Source organism: Callionymus lyra, chromosome 8, assembly GCF_982586985.1.
Source record: "Callionymus lyra chromosome 8, fCalLyr1.hap1.1, whole genome shotgun sequence".
Taxonomy (NCBI): domain Eukaryota; kingdom Metazoa; phylum Chordata; class Actinopteri; order Syngnathiformes; family Callionymidae; genus Callionymus; species Callionymus lyra.
In genome coordinates this window covers 5571974-5594461 of record NC_141825.1, presented here as the reverse complement: position 1 = coordinate 5594461, position 22488 = coordinate 5571974, and the positions used below count along the sequence as shown (strand labels likewise).

The following is a 22488-nucleotide window of genomic DNA, read 5'->3' as shown; positions in this document are numbered from 1 at the left end:
TGCCATCTAGCGGCTGGAAGCTTCATTGCAACACAAAAATGGAAACACTGTGAATATTTGTTAATACATTTTTTAAATACAAATTTTATTGAAAGATAAAACATTAATGAACAACATTTTTTTAAATATTAGCCAAAAACATTTAAATAATAAAAACAAAACAACAGAAGAAAGTCCACTGTGTCTTCTCATCCTCAGTCATCGCCGGATATCATTGTTCCTTTAGGTGCGGAGGACGTAATGACTGCTGCCATCAGGTGGCCGGACGTTTAATTGCAACACAAAAATTAAAGTCATTGTAAATAAAAATTATTTTACACTTTTTGAAATATAAAGTATTTTTTGCTGTTAAATAACAATACAGTATCAGAAAAAGAATATTGCGATATAAAGTGTATTTATATTTCTTTACACCACTAGTCGTTACAGGATAAAATGGTTTGTATGTTGGAGTCTTGTTCGTGAGTGAGTGCTGGAAACTGATTTTTGTGACAGTCGTATCAGTATATGAAGCGTTTAAGGTGAGAAATTTCCTCCTTGCATGTTTTTATAACCCTTATGTTGTCTCAGGGTCAAGGTTACCCGAAGGCTTGAGAACAAAAGTGTTTGTGATATCCCTTGTGTTACCTCTGGGTCAAGGTGACCTGAAAAAAAGGTGACGTGTGAACGCGAGAGGTCCGAGAACAAATGTGCTTGTGGTATCCCTTGTGTTGCCTCAGGGTCAAAGTGGCCCGAAGGCCCGAGAACAAATGTGCTTGTGGTATCCCTTGTGTTGCCTCTGGGTCAAGCTGAACGACCTACACCACTGCATGTGTATTTATGTAAGCCAGGGAGGTCGTTTTGGGGCCCTTGGGTCACCTTGACCCTGAGATAACACAAGAGTTAAATCAACAATTCCAGCCATGTTTTGAGAAATTATTTAAATTTAGATCTTCTCACCCATGGGCCATTTTTTTTAAGTAATTTTTATACATCCCATAATAAACAAGCCCCATTTGAGATTTGTTTCAAAACATTTATTATTGTCTGTTTTGTGGACTTCAGATTCTAATGTAATAAACAAAGATACTCTTTAACGTCACTTTAAGTCATTAACTAAGCAAGCAGGTAGTTATAAGAACAATAATAATAATTGTGATTATAATAACACTAATAATTATATGTATCATTATTAGTGTTTTTGTTATTTTAATTTGAATAATACAAGGGTTTGTTGTTGCTGTTATTCTTATTGTTATTATGAACAATTATTACCAGTTATGATGTTGTTGTTTACAGTTACTATCTATTAGAAGTTACTATCTAGAAAAAAAATAGTCACAGATTTATCGCTCTTGAAGAATATGAAGAATGAACTTTTTATAAAGGTGACGTGTGAGTGGACTTGGTCACATGTTCACTTGAGCGGAAAGACAAAGAACAACTGAATCAACGACTCGTGAGGGAAACACCATCAGGAGACGAAGAAAAGGTTATTTGTGAGGCACAGAAGGAGCTGCAGCAACAAGTCCAACCTATAATTTTCCTCCAGCACACGTAACCACTGAAGAAGTCGTGGAGGTCTGTTCAGAGGTTTAACTTCATCGACTGGAACTAAAAACTGAGCTGAGCCAGGATGTTAATGGATGAGGTTGTAAAGACAGTCCGTTTTTTTTAAAGATCAATTCAGGGACGGATCATCGACTGTTCTGCTTTTCACTGTCATCTTTTGTGTCGGAACAAGATCAATATCTCCGCTCACATCTGGGCTGGAACAAATATTGACTGGAAAAATAAACGCTTCAAACATCTACGCACTTTAATGTAAAAAATACAAGAGTCTTAACTTGAAAAACAAGAAATTACATGTGAGTAGGTTGTAAATAAATATCTGGAAAAGCACCACAGCAAGAAGCTTGAAATGTATCAGTGTTTGAAGGAAATTTAGGGACTAAACGTCAAAGATAAAAACAATATTTATCTATTTTTATCCGACATTTTTTAAAAGAACTGATGTTATGCTTTTAAAGGCTGTTCCAGCTGCTTTACCAATGAACAATACAATTTATTTTAATTTCTTGTCCTTTAAATGGTTGCCACAGTCTGTCGACGACATGTTCCACTGACCTTACAATGTTTTTTAAAACAGTTAATATGTTTCCCTGCCTAAGACTGCATTTAATCTTTCGTTTCCGTCTCCTAGTCACATTAAAATAAGCCTCACAGCATGATGGTTGGATAATAAGTTCCAGCTTGAATTAACTTCTGCTTGTGTGGGCTTCTTTTAGTTTTTCTTCCACGTTTGGTTTCCCTCAGAATTGTCTTTAAAATGTACTTTTTATTTCAGAAAATCAAGCGTTAAAAGTACGACACTAATATAAATGTCGCCATCGTGTGGCTGCTATGTTTCACTACAAGTCATTCCACGCATGGTAAAGAGATCGAATCAGAAACAAAGACGCGGATTGGTCCGTTGACGCCGACGTCTTTATGAACCCTTCTCTGATTGGTAGCTGGGAAATCCCAACAGCTGGTGTAGCAACCTGGTAGCTACTGTTAGCCGAGATCAACAAGTTAAAATGATGCGTTTATTTCACGTGAGTAACATTTAGTTACTTTTTTTTAAATCTGTAAACCACGTCAACTCGGCGTCATGTTAATAAGTTATCATTGATTTCTAAATAAAGCTTGTCGGTGGTTTTGCTAAATACTAGTAAGTCGTCGAGTTTAATTTTAGCTGCGAGTTAGCAGCAAACTCACATTAAATAGTACATTTTTAACCACCATCTTAAGAGTACAAGTTGATATTTGTCAATCAAATGTGAGTTTTTTCAAATGTGGCGGTTCATATTATTAGCGATATGACGACGTTGCTAGGCAACTATCGATCTACGAGTAGTTTTCGTAAATGCCACTTTACGTGTTATTATTATTTATTATCACTATTAAAAGCAAGTACGATTATTTGTACTCTTAAATATACATGTATTTTTCTTAGAAAATCCCTCTATTTTTTTCCTTTTAATTTAACTCGTTTTAAATTATTGATCTATTATTTACCTCACAGTGTTTTTCTTATACGTCGCGTATATATTATTATTTAAACGTCATATTAAAGGGACACAGGTGGACACTGTTGATCTCCGTTAGCTGTGGTCGCATAGCGGTGACACCTCGTGTCACCATGGCAACAAACCACTAGATATTATTACCATCGACTAGCAAACAGCGACGCGCTCCCTTTCCCCTGTTTTGACAGATGAAACCCTCGTTTAAAATACTCCAACAACAGCTCTCATCGCAGGTATGTTCATTCAAACGGAAGAGTATTTGCTGACACATAGTATTAGCTCGTGAGATGAGGCATCAGAGACGCTGCACAATCTTCTTATTTCCTCAGGAAAATCCCGAGCAGATTTCGGTGTTTAACCGTGACCGGGGGCTGGACGGTTCTGAACTCCCGGCATGGTGTCCACAGCTAATCCGCTTTCTATGACCTATTTTTAGTGGCGGCAGCGTTGATCCCGGCGCAGCATCCGATGAGTGACGGCGCAGGTGGATCGGGCTGAAGAAGATGAAGAAGCTGTTCGGCTTCACCAAGAAGAAGAAAAATTCCCCCGGCGCCTCCGACAGCGGCAGCGTCCTCTCCGCCGGCTACGACGTGAAGGAGAAGGACCTGGGGAAGGTCCACAAGGCCGCCTGGCTCGGGGACCTGGGAAAGTTGAAGCAGCTGGTCAAGAAGAATGATATCAATCAGCTGGACAAGGAGAACAGGTACGTGTGGTTTGTTTGATGGAGAGAGACACGGATCGCTAGTTCAACTCATAGTGACAACAACCACAAACAAGCTTTTTAATTATTAAGTGATGTAAGTAATAATTCCTTTATGACATGTTGCAAACAGATAAATGCATATATCATTCAAACCACTCCTTCATGTTGATTCACTTTAGGTAATAATTACACAAAAAATATCAAAACAAGCTTCGGTCCAGCCTTATAGGCTTCATTTGAAGTTGATGTATCAACTAGCATTTTGGAGCATATACACTCCATCTACTGCATTTTAATATTTGCCAACTTAACTATTTATTCTTTCTGTTTCACACACTTAGTCACTTTGTACATGTGTGAGTTGACATCATTTGTAATTGTATTAAATGGAAATGTATTGCATTTACCAAAGTCTTTATCTGTTATGCTTTTATTGAATAATATCAATTGTCAGCAGGGGTGTAAGAAAATATCAATACACTTAAATATTGCAATATTCTTTATACTGTATGGACATTCAACATCATGTATAATAATTTTTTATTTATTTAAAATTAACATGCAAATATTCACTGTTAGTGAGAGTAAAGGCAGAAATTAATTTCTTCAGCCTGCACATAAAGAGCGGATGTTTCAGTGACTTTGCATTTTCTTTTTTCTTTAAATGAAACCTTAAAGCTCACCTGTTCCGCATTGCATACCCCTCATAAACCCCTCATTCTGCTGTAACCAATGTGTTTCATTTGACTTTTTTTTACACTGTGGCCAACTGCTTTTATTGTTTTTAGTTTATGATGTGATCTTATTGCACAGTATATTTCATTTTATTTCACAGTCCCCAGAAAAGCGCTTTTAAATTAAATGTATTGTTATTATATTAAGAATTCTGTTAACTTTAATTGTTCATCCAAAAGATCCTGCAATTGGTTGTAATTTCTTATCTTGTGACATAAAAATGAAGATTCCTCTGTTTTAACTCAGTGAGCTGATGTTAAGCATGTGACCACATTATGTGTTTACTTTGCTGTGACCTTTCCTGTAATTAAATCAGTAAACACTTGTGTTATTTCAAACACATTTGTGTTGGGGCTTCGGGTCACCTTGACCCTGAGCTAACAAAAGGTTGGAAAAAAAACGTGCAACAAGAAAATGGCCACGACAGATAACACACTTTTAACCAAAAGGAAATTACATAAACTTGGTACAAATGTTTAGTGGAATTTTTCATCTTTGGTGAATTAAAAAAATAAAATTAAAACACACATCATTAAAACCACAGATATGATTTAAGATCATACAAGACTAACCGAAAGACGGAGGATTTTAGATAATACCGGAGCATTCCGATCAGTGCCATTTAAAAAAAAAAAAAAAGAAAGAAAAGCGGACCAATAACAATATATGACATCGTTGCCCATTTTTCATGATACAAATTCACCTGATTCTTAACAATGTACATGAAATTGAACTAGTTTGTTGATGAACAATTGAGGCATTCTGTTAATTGACTTTTTAGATAAAAACAAAAAAATGTGACGTAAAACTGTTTCATTCCTCTTGTGACCCTGGTCTAGAAAAGGCGCTTTACAAATAACCTTTAATTACTTACTTACTTATGTTTCAAGGCCAGATCAAGTTACTGTTGTTCTGTTCAGTGTCAGACGGGTCAGGGAGTCGCATGTGCCTCTTGTAAACATGGCCGACGGTAATGTCCTGTCAAACGTGGCAATTGTATCTGGTGTCCTCTGTGCCGCGACAGGACTCCTCTGCACATCGCTTGTGCCTGCGGTCATGCTGACGTGGTGCAGTTTCTCGTGGATGGGAAAGCCAAGCTTAACCTATGCGACAATCAAAACAGATCCGCCCTGATGAAGGTAAGCCCGCCGTCATCGGCGGTATGTCGAGACGCTCCTGACATCCCATCGCCCCCTATACATGACGACAGGCGGTGCAAGGCCAGCACGATCGCTGCGTCAGCATTCTTCTGGAGAATCACGCGGAACCAAACCTGGTGGACGTCAACGGCAACACAGCCCTGCATCTGGCCGCCAACATCCCGGCCATCACTACAGCCGCCTCCCTGCTGGAGCACGAGGCGGATGTTAATCCACCAAATAAGGTACATATGTTGTATGTTTTCACTTGAGCTGTACTGTGACTTGGATCTTGAACATGAACATACATGTTATAAGAGGCGTACCGATAAATTTGTAGTTAGATTTGAAGCATTAATATTTAAAAAATAATTTTAACTGTTTAAGAATTTTAGTATTATTATAATAATAATAATAATAATTACAAGGATAATAATACTAATAATAATATATAGTATAATGTAGAAGGATAAGGTAAGGTAAGGTAAGGTAAAACTTTATTGATCCCTCAGGAGGTCTCCTTTGTCGGGATAATACATCTACTACAATCTCCCACCTCTTTTTCAATGTCGAACTTTTTAATTGAACACACTGACTTTTAGATAAGAACGGCAAAAATAAATCATGTAGAATTTGTATTTTTTATTTATTATTTTTTATTATTATTGTTATTTTTTAAATAAACTTGACAGAAACAGGCATGTGCCATTACGTCCTCTGCAGTTAAAGGAACAATGAAATCCTGTGAGATCCGGGCGATGACTGAGGACAAGTGGATACAGTGATTCCAGCAGCTTTTAAAGCTGATGTTTGGACATATTTTGGTTTGAAAACAAATGAAAGCAGTTACGACTTCGTCAAGAGTCACGTGGTCTGTAAATTCTGCAACACCAGAGTCAAGTACTCGACAATACTACAAATATATCCTTGTTACCAAAGTATTAATATATACATCGTATTGTTGATCCTGTATTGTGATACTTATTGTACTAACCAATTCTAGTCCATACACTCCCCTAGTTAAGAACCAGGGTGAAAATATCGGCTTGTCGTGAACTTCCCTCCTAGTATGACTTGCTCAGAACCTCAATTCTGGTTATTTTCAAAATCCAGAAATTGTAAATGCTTATGGTGGATGTTAGCATGAAGTTGGAGACAGTCAGTCAGTGAACTGCTAACTAAGTCCAGAGTGTAAGAGATGCTTGAATGAATTTCAGGAGGGCTTCACTCCGCTGACCGTGTCTGTGCGTGAGGATCACTTGGATATGGCCGAGTTTCTCCTGAAGGAAGGAGCCGAGGTCAACTTTATGGACCAGGACCGGCGGTTAGTACCATTGAAACGACACCAACTTAAAAATCTATTTACGCTGTGTCGTTTTTTCCTTCCGTAGGACACCACTAATGATCGCTGCTTGCAACGGACAGATCAACATGCTGCGGCTGCTTTTAAGGTTCCATGCAGATGTGGAGCTGAAGGACACAAAGGGATGGTCAGCTGACGACCACGCAGTGATCAACGGACATCATCCGTGAGTCGACGTGTTATAGTCGTTACATCTCTGCGTATATTTTTTCTATTTGTGAGAATTAAGCTCAAGCTTGAATGGGATATTTGTCAAACTAGGGGCCAAATTCAGCCATTTTATGTAGCCCTCAAGAGCTTGTTATTTGAAAAGTTTCTCAACATTAAAGTCTATATTGATATGGGGTGTGTATTGGCTACAGTCTTGATACAGGGTCAATATCATTAATTTGTTATCGAACAAAAATATGTCCAAACATCAGCTTTAAAAGCTTCTCGAGTCAAATGTATCCTCTCATCCTCAGTTGTCGCCGGGATTTCAATGTTGCCTTGGATGTGGAAGCTGTAATGACTGCTGTCATCTTGTGGCCGGAAGTTTATTTTGCAACACATAAATGAACAAACGCTGTGAACTTTTACATTTTAAATAATAAATAACTATATCCAAGAATAATATATATATATATATATATATATATATATATATAATATTATTTATTTTATATTAAAGTTTTAACCATAAAATAACTATGATGGAAATAAAATACAATTTGAAAGTCAAGAAAAAAAAACATTTTAATAATAAAGAAAATAAAAAAATTGTTATGATAATTATCAATATGGTCTCATGAAAAAACATTGTGATATTTAAGTGTAGCGATGAGATGAATGACAGTTTTACTTGTTTAATAACAAGCAGAGAAAGAATTCATCTGCAAACTTACAAATCAAGCTAGAATATAGATTTTGTAATGAACTTTATTTTCTGTTTTAATTAGTCTGATATAAAACAATAATAAAATATCAGACTGATGTTACATCTCTTTTTAGAGGACGACCAGTTACTGACCAGACAAAAAAGTGTACACTATATGTGGTTTGGACCCTGATCCAGATTATGTCGAACATTTTGGCCCCTTGTGTGGTTGAATTAGTTAGACTAACCTGTTGATGTAGAGACACCAGTGATTGTATTAGAGCATGTGTGACCTGAAGTTCAGTTTTGGAAACGCTTCTAAAATAACTAGATAATAATTACTATATATTCTTATAACACACTGATCACATGTCCACACGTTGTCTGTCTTTGCAGTTGTTCGCTGCTCATCAACGAGCACGCCACGCAGAGGAGAGGCGGGACTTCCCTCACGCAGCAGGATGGCAGGAAAAAGGGGAAAAACACTTCCAAGAATCCAAAAGCCGGACTCATGTTGGCAGGACCAGCGACAGACAAAGACGGTGAGGACTTTCAACCAAGACTGATGGAGCAACTGACAAGCTTCTTCTATATTGACCCTGATTGTTTCATTTACTCTTCATGCTAACTCGACTGGAAGTAGATCATGGATCAGATCAAGCAGTGGGAGGTATTACTTTGATTAGACTTCAGACTTTCTAACTAGAACCATACAAAGGAGGTTGTGAAAATATTGCGATGAAGTTAAATCTGTTCTTATCATCTTTGTTTTAGCAGCTTCAATAACTCTTTCACTTCTTTCCAGACTTTGACGACAACTCACAGTCCGAGTCTCTGAGTCGGTGAGTAAATATATTCCTTGTTACTTTCCTCTTTTGCCCTCCAACTGACATCCAGACTCTCAGGGTTTCCAGGAGCGCAGCTGATGAGTGGGCTTCATCCGAGGAGGAGGATGAGTCACTTTCAAACGAAAAGGTTGCGAGTGGTTCCCACCTGTCGCTTTTTTCAATCCCTAAATCCTCTCGCTTTTTTTCAGAAACCAAAGATCAACCTGAGGAAAATGATCGCATCCAAAAAGGGCGAAGGTAGGAAAAATATATACTCTTATCTCATTAAAATAAACTTTTTAAATGTGTAAGAATATTGTATTTTTTATGAGCAGTAGCAACAGATGGTGGGACAAAAATAGAAATGACTTACTTACCTACAATTATGTTTTGGAACATTAAGGATCAAATATCACATCTTCAGGTTTTATTAATTATTATTTTATTTGTAAAAATGTTATCTCACACACTATGTTTTCAACGTCCACTCTGTGTCCACTGATATTTTTAGTGATATTCCTAAGAAGAACAATTCAGGTTAATACATAACTACTCAGTATTGAGTTCGATTTATCACACAGAGAAAAATAAATTAAATAAATCAGCAACAGACTGGTTTGTTATGCAGGAATAGCGGTGTAAAAAAATGTATTATGGGTTGCAAATGGTTAATCAATAATTGCTGATTATTATTATTAAAATTAATAATAATTGATAACCCGTTGGTAACTAAAGGCCTCAATATTATGAATATATATTGTGGAAGAATGTGTCTGCTGCACGATTTTGTTTTTGAAAATGTGTTTTAGATTTTAGATTTATTCAAAGTCAAGGCGTGGAGGCCGTATAATCATTTTATGTGGCCCTCCAAAAGGTTTGCTTAAAATTAAAATGAATAAAGCAGATTAATGTTAATATCTTGACCTATGGAGATACCTGGGATGAAGATAAACTAAGGAATGGAGATCAATGTCTATTATCTTCTTCTAATAACAAGAATTGTGAAGTTTTAGGAAAGGAATTTGATGGGAATAAGATACTGTTTAAGAAGTTTGGTAAATGTAAACGCCCAGAGTCCTGAAAGATTCTGGCTCTTTGTTTGATTGAGTTTGACGCACCTGTCCTTGAACATTAGCATTTAGGATTCTAATCCATTTTAAAGTCCTCTAAGTACAATGGCTGAGATAATCTACCACCTCAATGTATCAACAAATGCATTCGAGTTAAATTACATCCATATTTAAATTAAAAATACAAGCATGAATCCAAACTCAAAATCCCATTTTTCTTCTGTTTTCCCCTCTGTGTGTAGTTTCCCCACCTCCTGACAAATCCCTGAGCGGAACAGAATCCGAGCCCGAGAGAGAAACTAGATTCCAGAGAGCCCAGTCTTTCTCATCCAGCCGAGCCCTGCAGACTCCTGTAGACCCCTCCCCCGTGTCATTACCTCCTAGACCTTTCCAGATGACCTCCACCCCCCTCCCACTGTCCAGAGAGGTAAATGTTGGTGTTGACGCCTTCACAAACGTCCGTGACACTCTGCTTTCTCTGTTACCTTGCTTCATGTTGTGGCAGAACGCAAACAGCGTCCAGCAGGTTCTCATGACACCAGCCCTAAAGAGCTGGACGACGAGGATGAGGAGGATGAGGTTGATGATGATGATGAGGAGGAGGAGGATGATGACGATGATGAGGATGATGATGATGATGATGAGGAGGAGGAAGAAGATGATGAAGAGGAGGAGTCTGATGAAGAAGAGAGTGAGGAGGAAGACAGTGAAGAAGAAGAAGAAGAAGAAGATGAAGACGTAAATCCTACAGCCGTTAACGTCATTGATGGCGATGCTGTAAACGCACCAGAAGATGGCGCCAATGGACAAACCCAGAACACTGGACTGATTGGTTTGATACCCGGTGTTGAAGAGGACTTCGTGGTGTCCGCCATCCGGGTGGAGTCAAAACTCTCCGACGAGGAGGACAGTCTGAGCCTGCCGCCCTCGAAACCTCCCGCATGTCTCGCACGTGAGGAGCAGCCGAGGGAAGACGCCTGCAGAGACGATGACGTTCCACCGGACGACGATGCATCCAAGGAGAGTTTAATAAGTCAGATCAAAGAACGGGAAGATGACGATGAGTCGGTCAAAGAGTTGGGAAAGCGAAGGTCATCTTGGGGTTCTTCTCTGGAGGATTGCGAGCAGACGGATGAAGCTCAACAGAGCAAACGTCCGTCGTTGACTCTCGCCGTGACCAACGCAGAGGGGTGCGGGGACGGTTCCGAGTGGGACTCCTCTGAGCACCAGGACGCACCTTCACCGGTCAAAGCTGAGGAGGCCATGATGGAGGATCGTCACAACCCGGAGATGAAAACTCTGACCCGTGGTGGCGATTTAGCAGACGAGGAGGATGATGGTTGGGATGATGAAAGCGACCAATCAGAAAAGCAAACATCCAAGTGTGTTGCTCAAAGGACTGCAGCGGAAAATCTTGAAACAGAACCTAGAGATTTTTCCTCAAAATGCACCAAAAAGGAAGCCACACGAGTGTCTGAGTCCGAAGAAAGGGACGCAAACATCATCAGCGATGGAGATTCCGACAGCCTCCATCAGAAGCTGCAGTATGACCTCATCAGCGCCACCGTCGGGGGTTCTGATGCGAGACAGGACTCTGCTCTCGATGGACACCTGAGGGAAGATGAAGCGGCAGAGTTGACGGCATTCGTGACATTAAGTGATAAGATTGAGCTTGAAACCGTGACAAAGGACGATGGCGCGCAAACAGATTTGATTTTATCTGACAGCCAGGTAAAACTGGGCTTCTGTAGATCTAGTGATGTAGTCAATGTTGCTCTTGATAGTCTTGTGTCACATTTAGAATTTGTGGATGGAAACAAAGTGTTTCCTCGTGTTGCTTTAAGTTCTGCAAACTTACTTGTGACGTCTTAACCCATTTTAAAAACGCCATTTTTTTTACACAGCGGAAAGATTCTGTCAACGATGACGTGGAGGGTGACGACGACGACGACGATGATGACGACGTGCCGGAGGATGAACACAGCTCAGATAATCAACTAGAAGGAAGCAGAGAGTCTCTTGGAGTCGCTTCTGTGGATCCTCAGGGAGAACTTTGTGTGGAGAACAGAAGAGGTGAGAGATGTTGACATCATTAAAATATGTTTTTTTTAAGTGTATCAGAATATCAGAATATTGAATGAATTTAACCCTTGTGTTGTCTCTGGGTCAAGGTCAACGACCTCCCTGGCTTCCTTAAATGCATATGCAGTTGTGGAGGTCATTCACCTTGACCCAGAGAAGACACAGGGATACCACAAACCCATTTGTTTTCGGGCCTTAGGGTCACTTTGACCCAGGGTTAAAAAATCTAAGATTTTCAAAAATTAGATTTTTTACACATAGAGTTTAATCTTTTTTTTCCTACATTCAATATCTTTTTATTTGTAGCCTTTAAAATTCAATAAAAGTTTGATCAAATAGCTCTGTACTTTTGGTTTGTTCTGGTGGCACTATTAGACCAACATTTTTATTTAGAATTTAAAAGGCTTTGACTTAAATTTTATATTTTTTAAGTATTGGAATAAGAATATCAAATTCTATGCGTTAAATATATATATATATATATATATATATATATATATATATATATATATATATATTGATATATATATTCAGATATGTTAATTAAATTCATAACAAATTATCTAACTCATCAATATAGAAATTATTTAATTAAATTATTCATAAAATTGAAATGTTAAATTCAGCCATTCCTCCTCAGTCTGTATCAAGGCTGCAGGGACGACTTGAGCCACACGTGAGGAGCTGCTACTAACATATTTTGTATGATTGAATTGAAGAGAAGCTGCCGTTACAATGGGCTCATCATGCTGTACTTTCATATGGTGTCATCTGAAAACTATTCCTGGAAACTTAAGAACAAGAGGCTCTTAAAGCTACAAAAAGAGACTAAGACAACAACAGATCAGAAATCTTTTCTGTGTGAGAGTGATTCATCGATGAAGTTATTCTCTTCAGATTTCCTCTCTGAACTGGGTCTGGAGACGGGAGAGAAAGTGCAGCAGTCTTCGGATTCTGAGGTACTGAATTTGTGACGTCCATAAAAAAAAAAGAAGAAAAGAATTGTTACAATTTTAAACGTTTTTAAATGTTTTCTTTCCGAGCAGTCTGACAACAGCAGGTCTCCCCGCAGAGATGAGAGACAGGTTGGAAATGATTCAGAATCTGCCGCCGTTGAAGTAAAAACAAAAGAAAGTAAGTCTGCGTCCTGGTTAATGATGAACTATCATATCATGCTGTTTTACTTTCTCACACTTGTGTTCATCAGAAACTATAGAAGTCTCGTCAAATAAGCAGGGCTGCGACAATTGTATCGGTCCACAGTTTTCATTCTTCCGAGGCTCTGTTTCAACCTTCATTGTCCATGTAGTCAGAACAGAACTTTAGAACATTATGAATCCTTACTGTAGCATCAAGTACGTGACGCATCAGGAAGTGGTGGACACGGGTGTGGAATAATAGTTCAACAGTTGATCCATGACGATCCACAAGAATTTCCAGATAAGCGCAACGTAGCGTAGTAGCATACCGGGTCATCGGAGACGATTCACCCGCGCTGCGTTCAGGGACCCTCGTTCCTAAGAGACCTAACCTTAAGAGAGTTGCAGCGCCGAATCGTCTGAAGCCAGTCCTCCCCAACCTCTGTCAAGAGAAAAACAAAAGTAGCGGAAAGAGAACTACAAAAATTAATAACAAGCTACAAACGTACCTATTTCTGTTGTTTGTCTCACACATTTAATGCTCCTACAAACACAAGATGCCTTCCTTTTCCTTTTATCTGCTTCAGTTCTTGATAGTTTACATTTTATTTGTCAACCTTTATGAGCTTCACTTGCTAGAAAGCATTCTTTTGACCATCACATCTAGGTGACGATAACAACATATAACTAGTCGATTTTATTTTTTACACAATATATATATATATAAGTCTCTTGAAGGCCACATCAAATCGGTCAAGATTTCCCCCCAGGACTTAAGTTCAATAAATAAATACTAAATTATTTTTGAACCAGGTCAATATCGTGCAGCATTTAGAGTCTGTTTTTATTGATAGATGACATCAACCACCTCAGCCAGTCACAACGCCTTTGTCAACGTGTTTCATTTCTCTCGTAGACTTGTTTTACGTCCCTTCGTTTATAAGAGGGGAAGGCGGCAATAGGACGCTAGAGCCATGGAGGAGTGTAGGCATGCCCCGAGGCAGCCCGGGTAGGAACGGCTTCGTATGTCATGCTCGCCCACGGTATTAACAACTGCATGCAGCATGCATTACTGCATCGCCACCTGCTGGATTCAATCTACTGCATTTCAACATTGTTGTTTCTGTTTACATGTTGCATGTGGCTTCGCGGTCTGCTCATGTCGCTGCATTTTGTCTTTTAGAGAAACGAATCAAAGATAAATTCTGGATAGCAACTGGTGGAAAAAACTGATTATGTTATGGGAGATCTCTTGGTGTGAGATTGTTTACTCTAAGGAACTTTGCAGCAGAGTACCAGACATTGATACCTATTGATGTGAAGTATATCAGTGCCATCAGAACATTTCACAAATGTTGTTTTTTTAAAGCATTAAATAATTCAACTAAATCATTTCTATATTTTCCCTGCGACAGACTGGTGTCCTGTCCAGGGTGTCCCCTGCCTCTCGCCCTATGATACTGGGATAGGCTCCAGTCTCCCTGCGACCCCAGTAAGGGATAAAGCGTTAGAAAATGAATGAATGAATGAATTTCTATTTTGAAAGGTATTTTTATTGAGAAGTTGAATTGAATTCCTTTGCTTTGGAACCCGCCGTGATTGATTGACACGTGTCGTCACATGATCGTCTGGGTGTCTCACTATCGGCTCAAAGCTCTATCAAGTAGTTGTGTACTCTTTTGGTATTGTGTGGTGTCACTATTATACCAACATTTTAGATCATATTAAAAAAACATTAGTTGACGTTCATTTGAATTATTTGAATTTGAATAAGAAGCTGTGTAAACTGCCGTCCTGTCCAGGGTTTCCCCGCCTTTCGCCCCAAAGAAACTGGGATAGACTTCCACCCCCTTGACCCCCATAAGGGAACAAGCGGCACAGAAAATAAATGAATTAATTAACTATATATATTTATTTTGAAAATATTCTATTTTTATTCAGTTATGGAAAAAAAAGAGTAAATCAAGCCTTTGTATAGCCTTTTACTGATTGAATTAAATTATTGAAAAAATGTTTTAAATGCTTTTACAAAACAACATTTGAAATGTCAAATTCAATATTCTCATGACACTGAAATACTTCCGTAAACTACAGCACTTTAAAGAGATCTCCACTGTTTCATCTGATCATTTTGTCCTTGTGAAATTTTGACTTGTGTTGCTAATCATGACCACGTGCATGGACACGATCACATCCTTGTCACAGAGAAGCTGATCCACCTGGAAGCTCATTTGTTTTGTTATTTGGTTTCTCCAACAGGCACTCTTTCACCTGCTGTTTCCAACGACAATCACAGCGGGAGCACAGAAGCTGTCGCCACTATAAAAGAGGTCCGCCCCGCAGGTCTGTGGTTCGATGAGCTGGTCGTAATCGTGTTTTATCTCTGCACTAGAAGGAGAAAGCCAAGTGGGAGCCACTGTTGAGCAAACGTGAGGGTCACAAGCAGGAGACGGGTGAGAGACACTTTAGTCGCACTCGTTTGTCTTGTATCATTAATCCCGTTTGATTTCTTCATTACAGATTTGATGAATGAGCTGAATCTGGGAGACTGTGACGACCTGGAAGGTGAGGAAAATCTCCCTGCCATAAGAACTTTGTTTTGTGGGATTTTGAAAGATTTAAAGCTGAAAAATGGCTTGTGAAGCCATCTTTAAACTACAATGTTCTTAGGGGTGTTAGAAAACATGAATACGGCGATATATCCCGATTTTGTTTCACGAAACTGTATCGATTATTTTCTTTCTAAAATAAAATTGAAAAAGCATAATCATATTTTACGTTAACCATAATTCTGTAATGGTTAACACTTCAATGAAGTGTTTACAATAAAATAATTTGATTTTTAGTTTACAATTAACGCATTTTCACTGAGTTTGTTAATTATTTTGTTCCAATTAAAACTTCTGGCCGCTAGATGGTAGCAGTCATTACGTCCTCTTAAGTCCTGTCTGAGGACGAGAGGATACAGTGACTCCAGTAGCTTTTAAAGCTGATGTTTGGACATGTTTTGGTTTGAAAACAAATGAAAGCAGTTACGACTTCGTCAAGAGTCATGTGGTCTGTAAATTCTGCAACACCAGAGTCAAGTACTTGACAATACTACACATATATCCTTGTTATTACAGTATCGCTTTATATCGCATCATTGGCCCTGTATTGTGATATGTATCATATGGCCTGATTCTTTCTAAGACACAAACTTAGATGTTTTTATATAAAGTGTGTGATCATTAGATTTGAAACTTTAAAAAGGAAACTTTTCATTCCTCAACATCATCTTTTATTTAACCCATGAGGCAAAGTCCATATGAATCCAGTGACTCAAATAGTGTCAGACAAGATGGGGTAAAGGAAAATGGATGTTGTGTTTATATTTAATCCTCACAGGTTGTGTTATTTCCACAGATGCGTCAGACTGGGACACGGCGAGTAATGCCAGTAAGACAACACTACCTGGACGTAGAATGGCTTCTCCAGCAGGGGGCGATATCCCAGAACGCTCCAAAGCATTTATCGATGAAGAAGAGGAGGAAGACGAAGAGGAAGAAGAGCAGGAAGAGCAGGAAGAGGATGAGGAGGAGGAGGCTTTGCCTGTCCCTCAGAGAAGAAGCAGCTTGGATGAAGAAGTGGTCAGAACTTCGTCACCGCTTGTGCCAGTTCCACAACCTCGTGCCAGAAAGATGCTAGTTCCAGATAGTGATGGTGAGTTTTTTTTTTGTTTTTTTTCTTAAGATTACAACTTCTTCTACTCTAAACCAGATCATTTAATAACTTTGCTCTTTCAGAATCAGACTGGGATCAAGACAATTCATCCTCGGCATCAAAAACCAATGATCAGCGTCCAACCACAGATGTAGCTCATCTCTCAACAGGTAGATTTGAATCATTTTTATCTTGTTTTATTTTTCATAAATTCACCTGGGATGGGTATTATCTTCAGACTTCACCAAACAATCGTCATCGAGTGAGGAAAAACGTCATCAACACGCACATCAACAAGAATTAGAGGTGAGGAAAAAAACATTTTTGTGTTTTGATGCTTTAATAAGACAATGAAATATCAATTAATGAATAATAATTTGATCAATTTATAATAAATAAATAATAGATCAATGTATTCTTTGACACACAAATGACAGCATTCCAGGAATATTGCATATATTTTTTGTTACTAGATGGAACATTTATATATTCAAGAAGAAACACAGGTTATTTATTTTTATTATGACAAATAATCAGTTTTGTTAATTATAATTATTTATAGTTTGTTTTCAAAAAAACATGGACTCAAACCTGGTTTTGTGTCTTAGACCCTGAAATGTTTGAACATCCATCAACATACATTTATGATTTAATATCTAACATTTTTGATTTAATTGTTTTCATCCTTTAACATGATTTGTTTTCAGTAATTCTTGGAGACACAAATATTTTTTTAATCCCTTAGAAAGTTTCCTTTGGGCCTTTAGAATGTGATGTATAATAAATAATAAGTAAAAAACAGTGACTTATATTTATCGGCAAGTATGGAATTTAACCTAAAACAAACTTTAATCTGTCTTTAATAACCATGTCTCATGATTTTACCCATAAGAACTTCATATACTTCCTTATGTCGTACAGTACGTTTTTAATTTGTCTTCTGTTGTTTTTTATTTTACCTGTGAAGCCGTGTCAGGATGTGAAAAGTGAAGTGTTTGTCATTTTATTCTGTTTTGTCTTTTGTGTTTTTAAATTTATTTTCTCGTGCATCCACGGCACTGAAGGCGAACACTGAGGCACTAACGGGTCATTCTGACCGAGAGGTGAGGGGAGGGTGTAGTGACTTACATAATCCCACAGAGGGAGCAGATGCGGGTCCGGTGGTTCCGTGGGAGAAGCGATACGAGAAACTGTGGGTCGAGGTGGAGAAACGTGACGTCAAAACCACGTTCAAGAGCGTCGCCTGCGAACTGAAAGAGAGGTTTGGCGAGATCCTAAAGTCGAGAGCTGATGCCGAAGAGGTCCCGGATGAGACATCGTTTGAGGAAGAGGAGTCCAGTGACGAAGATGGTGGGGAAGCCATTGTGCGCCCCTCAGCTCGAGCCAGGAGTGCGACTCTCCTCACCATTCCTGAGCAGAGAGAGTCCGGACAGGAAGACTCCGCCTCCATGTCACCAGACGCCTCCATCGCAGAAGAGAAGAAGCTGCTCTGCGAAAGGGACGAGTCTCTCACAGATGCTAGTGCACAGAGGAACCCTGTCGCTCCTCCTGGTGAATCACCTTCAAACAGCTTCAACGATGAGCACAGAGAGGCAGAACTAGAGCATGTGGACCAACAGACCAGCAGAGTTTCGGCGTCTATCCCAGGCGTGTCCGACGAAGAGCTGGAGGAGGACATGGGTCGCTTTAAAGCCGAGGTAGGAAAGCTGAAGGATGTCTTTCTGGATCTGGAGAAGAAAAAGACTCGACTGCAAACAGAGGTAGAGAAGATGACGGGATTCCTTCACGCTGACCTAGACGGCTTCTACTGCCTAGTCATTTCCATCTCGCTTCTCCAGAGAGTTTCATCTACATGTCGCTCTTTGTTTCCCTCCTGGTTGTTAGAATGAAGTGGTGCTCACTCATCCTCTCTTCTGTCCGTCATCACACCGGTCTGCAGTGTTTTGCTCTGGGTTTTTGCACGAAAACTCAGTTGTGTCTCCTTAGTTGTCGCCTGCATGGTTTGAAATTTGTGTTTTTTGTGTTTGTTTGCTGTTTATTTTTTTCATAAGAACCTAATCCAGCAACATATAGATTTCACTTTAACTAATGATGTTCTTAGTCTCAGTATGTTGTCATTGAATTCATGCGTGTTCTCTTAAGAAGGAATGTACTTAAGTTAAGACTTCTGCTTGGATGGTTTGATCAAAATCAAAGTAGATTAATGTTCATGTTGGTGAATTATAAATATACCAGTGATAATGATAAGGTAAGGAACAGAGATGATGGATTTTAACAATTATACAGAGACTTTAAAAAGTCTGAATGAAAGTAATTTGCCGGGAACAGTTTGGTAACATTTGTTCCGTGACCAAGAGTGCAAAAAGGTTTTGACCTCTATTTCAGTTTAAACAATCTTTAATGTTGTATGTGTCTACATATATTTATTTTTATTCAAATATAGATATTCAGTTGTATTGAAATTGAAAAAAAACACAGAATTTTGACTGAAATGATCAAAGAGCAAAAAGGTTATTAAATTTGGATTAGACCACATCAAAGAATGAATGAAAATGTTTGTAAAGACACTGGAAACTTATTTTGTCTCATAATTGAATTCAGTTTGGTGACTCAACACCTCTGTGGTCTTGACATGGAATTCACAGGGAAGTTGTGACACTAAATTATGCAAGAAAAGAGACTTGACCTTAGACGTTTTATTCATCAACATTTCTTCGTTTAGGAAAACATCCTCATTGTTTCTTCAGTTTGTAAGAGTTCTGTTTCTTCTCAGGTTGTGCAGGAGGTGAGAAGAAGCAGCTCAACAAATCCATTCATCGATGGAACCTCGCGTGTTGAAACTGCTGAGAAACACGAGCTCAGCTCTTGTTGCCAGAAAGAGACGTCGAGTCAAGCAGCAGAGAAGCTCGACTCCGCACCGAGGTACGTACTATTGAGAAGTATTTCAAACGGTTATTTAGCTCCTGCACATAATTCACAGTGAAATATAAATGTATTTCGTGGTCATGGATGAGAGTTTTCTCCTCTACAGCGTCATCACAGCAGCTTTAATCTCCCAGAAGTTGAGAATGGAAAACGAACAGGAAGTGACGTCAAGATCCCATCTGACCACGACCAACGGAAATCAGCTGAATGTGTTTGAGGACAGCAGTTTGAGTGACATGTCGGACCGGGAAGGAAGGTTAGTTTCTGAAGACAGATGATATATATCAGAATATTAAATTGTTGGATTTAACATTTCAAATATGGAAGTTTTTTTGTTTTGTTTTCCATAAATAATTGGGGGGTTTTAGGCGTTGAATTATAAAAATATATACAGTATATATATTAAATAATGTATATATTAAAAAAACAAAAAACTTTCCTTTTGAAAATGTCAATTTTTTCAAATGTAATTATTAAACCAGAAAAACCAAGCAAAAATACAAATTCAAACTTAAAAAAACATTTCAACCAAAATAAAAATAGTTGTACCAACATTTGCCAACCAGTATTCTAATGCCTCTGATAAACTTGCAGTAACATGTTTACGTTCACTGTTTCAGCCCCAGGATTCCATCTGGACAGCAGAAAAACAAGGTCTGAGAGAAATCCTAAAAAAAATACCGGGTTTGTTCTAAATGGCTAAGACTTCTAACATGCAGGGAAGTGAGCGGCTGGAGGAGACGGAGGACTTCGACGAGCTCACGCAGTCGTCGGACACGGCCACGGACGACATGGACTCTCCTGCTGCTGGTTACCGACACGCCTCGCTGCTCATCCAGAAGCTGGACTCTGCAACTCTAGGTACTGTCACGTCCTCGAATAAAGTCATGTGACCCAGCACTGGTCTCGTGTAGTTTGCTAGAACAGACGTGTCAAACTCACATAGAGGGTGAAAATCCTTTCACAGTCCAAGTCGCGGGATGAACTAAATGTATGTTTACCACGTATGTCTGTAACAGTAAGTCTGATTAAGACATTATTTTAATTTCTTGGCTCAATATTTCTTAATTTTCTCATTTGTCCTCCTTCAAACAAGAGCAGATTCTTTTGACATCATTTTTACTGTTGGTACGACGTACATTTTACCACATCTTCAGACCAAACGGCCTCAGACAGACAAACCTCCGTCAGATGAAGCGGGTTCAGAAAAACCTCCTTCAGATCGAATGTCCCAGATCCAAGATTAAAATAACAGTGACATAAATTAAACAGTTTTTACCAATTAGTAATCCGTGTAACACATGTATGCTAGTTTAAGGAGACTAATTAACTTAAAAGATTGAATTAAATGTACAATTATATATTTTATTTAATTTTAGTCTCTATTAAAACTGTGAATTTGCTTTCTTCCTAGAGTAAGGTATTATTATAGTGTTTTAAAACCCTAAACCATCGGTAATTCTTCTTTAAAAGTAGTATATACTATTTAAAAATGAACAAATAAATGGTTTATAATAGCATCAAATGAAAGATGAAAGTGTTTTGAATAAAATAAAGGCCATATGTATAAAAACCTCTCGTCTCTGCTTCAGACTGCAAGACCATTGTCAAGCTTCAGAACATCTTCCACGAGTACGAGCGCTCCATTCAGATCGAGAAGAGGCGTCACGGACACCTGTCGGACAAAGTGAGTCAGCTGGAGACGGAGAGGGTCGAGCTGAAGAAGTCGCTGGAGGAGGTGAAAGATTTCAAATCTTCGCTGGAGAGAAACCAGTTGGAGCTCAAGACTGAAGTCACCAACCTAAAGTAAGAGCTCAACTCTGCGGTGGTGTGTTAGTCGTGCAGGTCTTCATCAGACGTTTACGCAGGTTTCAGCTGAAGCAGGAGCAGGAAAATGCCCGGAACGCCACCATGATGTTCAACTCCACCAGAGCCAAGCTGAGGAGGTCCGAGGAGCAGCAGCAGTCGGAGCTTCAGGAGAGGCAGACCATGGAGCTGACGTTTAGAAATCTGGAGCTGGATCTGAGAACGATGTCCAACAACATGAAGCAGGTGAGACTTCAAATGACACTTTCGTTCAGTTACAATCTCACGAATACAGTTTACTTCTAGAGCTTTCAAGACTATTGAAGTCGAGATCACAATTGAATACAATGCATTTTTCAAATCATGAAGCCTGTGATTGGGAAAAAAAAGAAACCCTTACACTAGCTCTACAGTAGGTGGCAGTATTTACATTCAAAGACACTGACGTCGCACTACGTTTTCGACATTGTTTTAGTTTTTCGCATTTTCGTTTGTTTTAAATAAATGTTTATTTAACATGTTTACATATTTAAGGGGTTATTGATGTATTTTTATTTCTATTTTTACACTCTAAATGGAACTATATTCATAATAATTTGTTATATTGTGCGTTCCAGGTGTTTTCTGCAGTGTTGTGTTATTTAAGATGTGTGTTATTACAGTTAAAAAAGTTAAATGTTTTATTCAAATCAATGCATTTATCAAGCAATACATATCATCTCATCATAATATGCTGGAGGGGCCTTCAGGTAAGAACAGTGACAATGTTACAATTACTTGTATAGTCCATGAAAGCACGTTAAAGGGACAATAAAATATTTAAAACTAAATTACATGGCCTTTTGCCCTTTTTTATTTTAGATTTTGAAGTCCCTGAGGATCGCTGGATACTTGATCTAGTTTTTAAAAAATTAATGTTACAAAAATAATCAAGGTTTTGGGGAGTTTAGAACTGTGTGAGGAGAAAAGTCGCAAACTGTAACAACAGTAAGGAAAAGGTTTATAAAGAGCTCGAGGAAGGAATTATGAGGATTCAACGTGTATTTGAAAAGTGAAACATTAAATGTTAATTTCTTGAAAGATCGAGCGTA

General features: G+C 38.5%; 1 protein-coding gene across 1 annotated transcript in view; it reads left to right on the top strand.

Moving 5' to 3' along the window:
- The first annotated feature begins 2500 nt into the window (after positions 1-2500).
- LOC148073464 (alanine and arginine rich domain containing protein) overlaps positions 2501-22488 on the top strand; it is a 31543-nt gene continuing 11555 nt past the window's right edge. The window contains exons 1-29 of the mRNA XM_087797724.1: positions 2501-2576; positions 3487-3753; positions 5513-5627; positions 5699-5872; positions 6845-6951; positions 7019-7156; positions 8243-8388; positions 8490-8516; positions 8652-8688; positions 8752-8821; positions 8883-8931; positions 10249-11474; positions 11648-11816; positions 12723-12784; positions 12872-12959; positions 13881-13973; positions 15224-15294; positions 15357-15417; positions 15485-15529; positions 16370-16666; positions 16750-16836; positions 16905-16972; positions 17731-18507; positions 19440-19588; positions 19698-19847; positions 20212-20245; positions 20311-20452; positions 21184-21397; positions 21460-21643. Coding sequence (XP_087653850.1) covers positions 3554-3753; positions 5513-5627; positions 5699-5872; positions 6845-6951; positions 7019-7156; positions 8243-8388; positions 8490-8516; positions 8652-8688; positions 8752-8821; positions 8883-8931; positions 10249-11474; positions 11648-11816; positions 12723-12784; positions 12872-12959; positions 13881-13973; positions 15224-15294; positions 15357-15417; positions 15485-15529; positions 16370-16666; positions 16750-16836; positions 16905-16972; positions 17731-18507; positions 19440-19588; positions 19698-19847; positions 20212-20245; positions 20311-20452; positions 21184-21397; positions 21460-21643 — 4980 coding nt within the window. The 5' untranslated portion in view covers positions 2501-2576; positions 3487-3553. The remainder of the gene's footprint in view (positions 2577-3486; positions 3754-5512; positions 5628-5698; positions 5873-6844; positions 6952-7018; positions 7157-8242; positions 8389-8489; positions 8517-8651; positions 8689-8751; positions 8822-8882; positions 8932-10248; positions 11475-11647; positions 11817-12722; positions 12785-12871; positions 12960-13880; positions 13974-15223; positions 15295-15356; positions 15418-15484; positions 15530-16369; positions 16667-16749; positions 16837-16904; positions 16973-17730; positions 18508-19439; positions 19589-19697; positions 19848-20211; positions 20246-20310; positions 20453-21183; positions 21398-21459; positions 21644-22488) is intronic.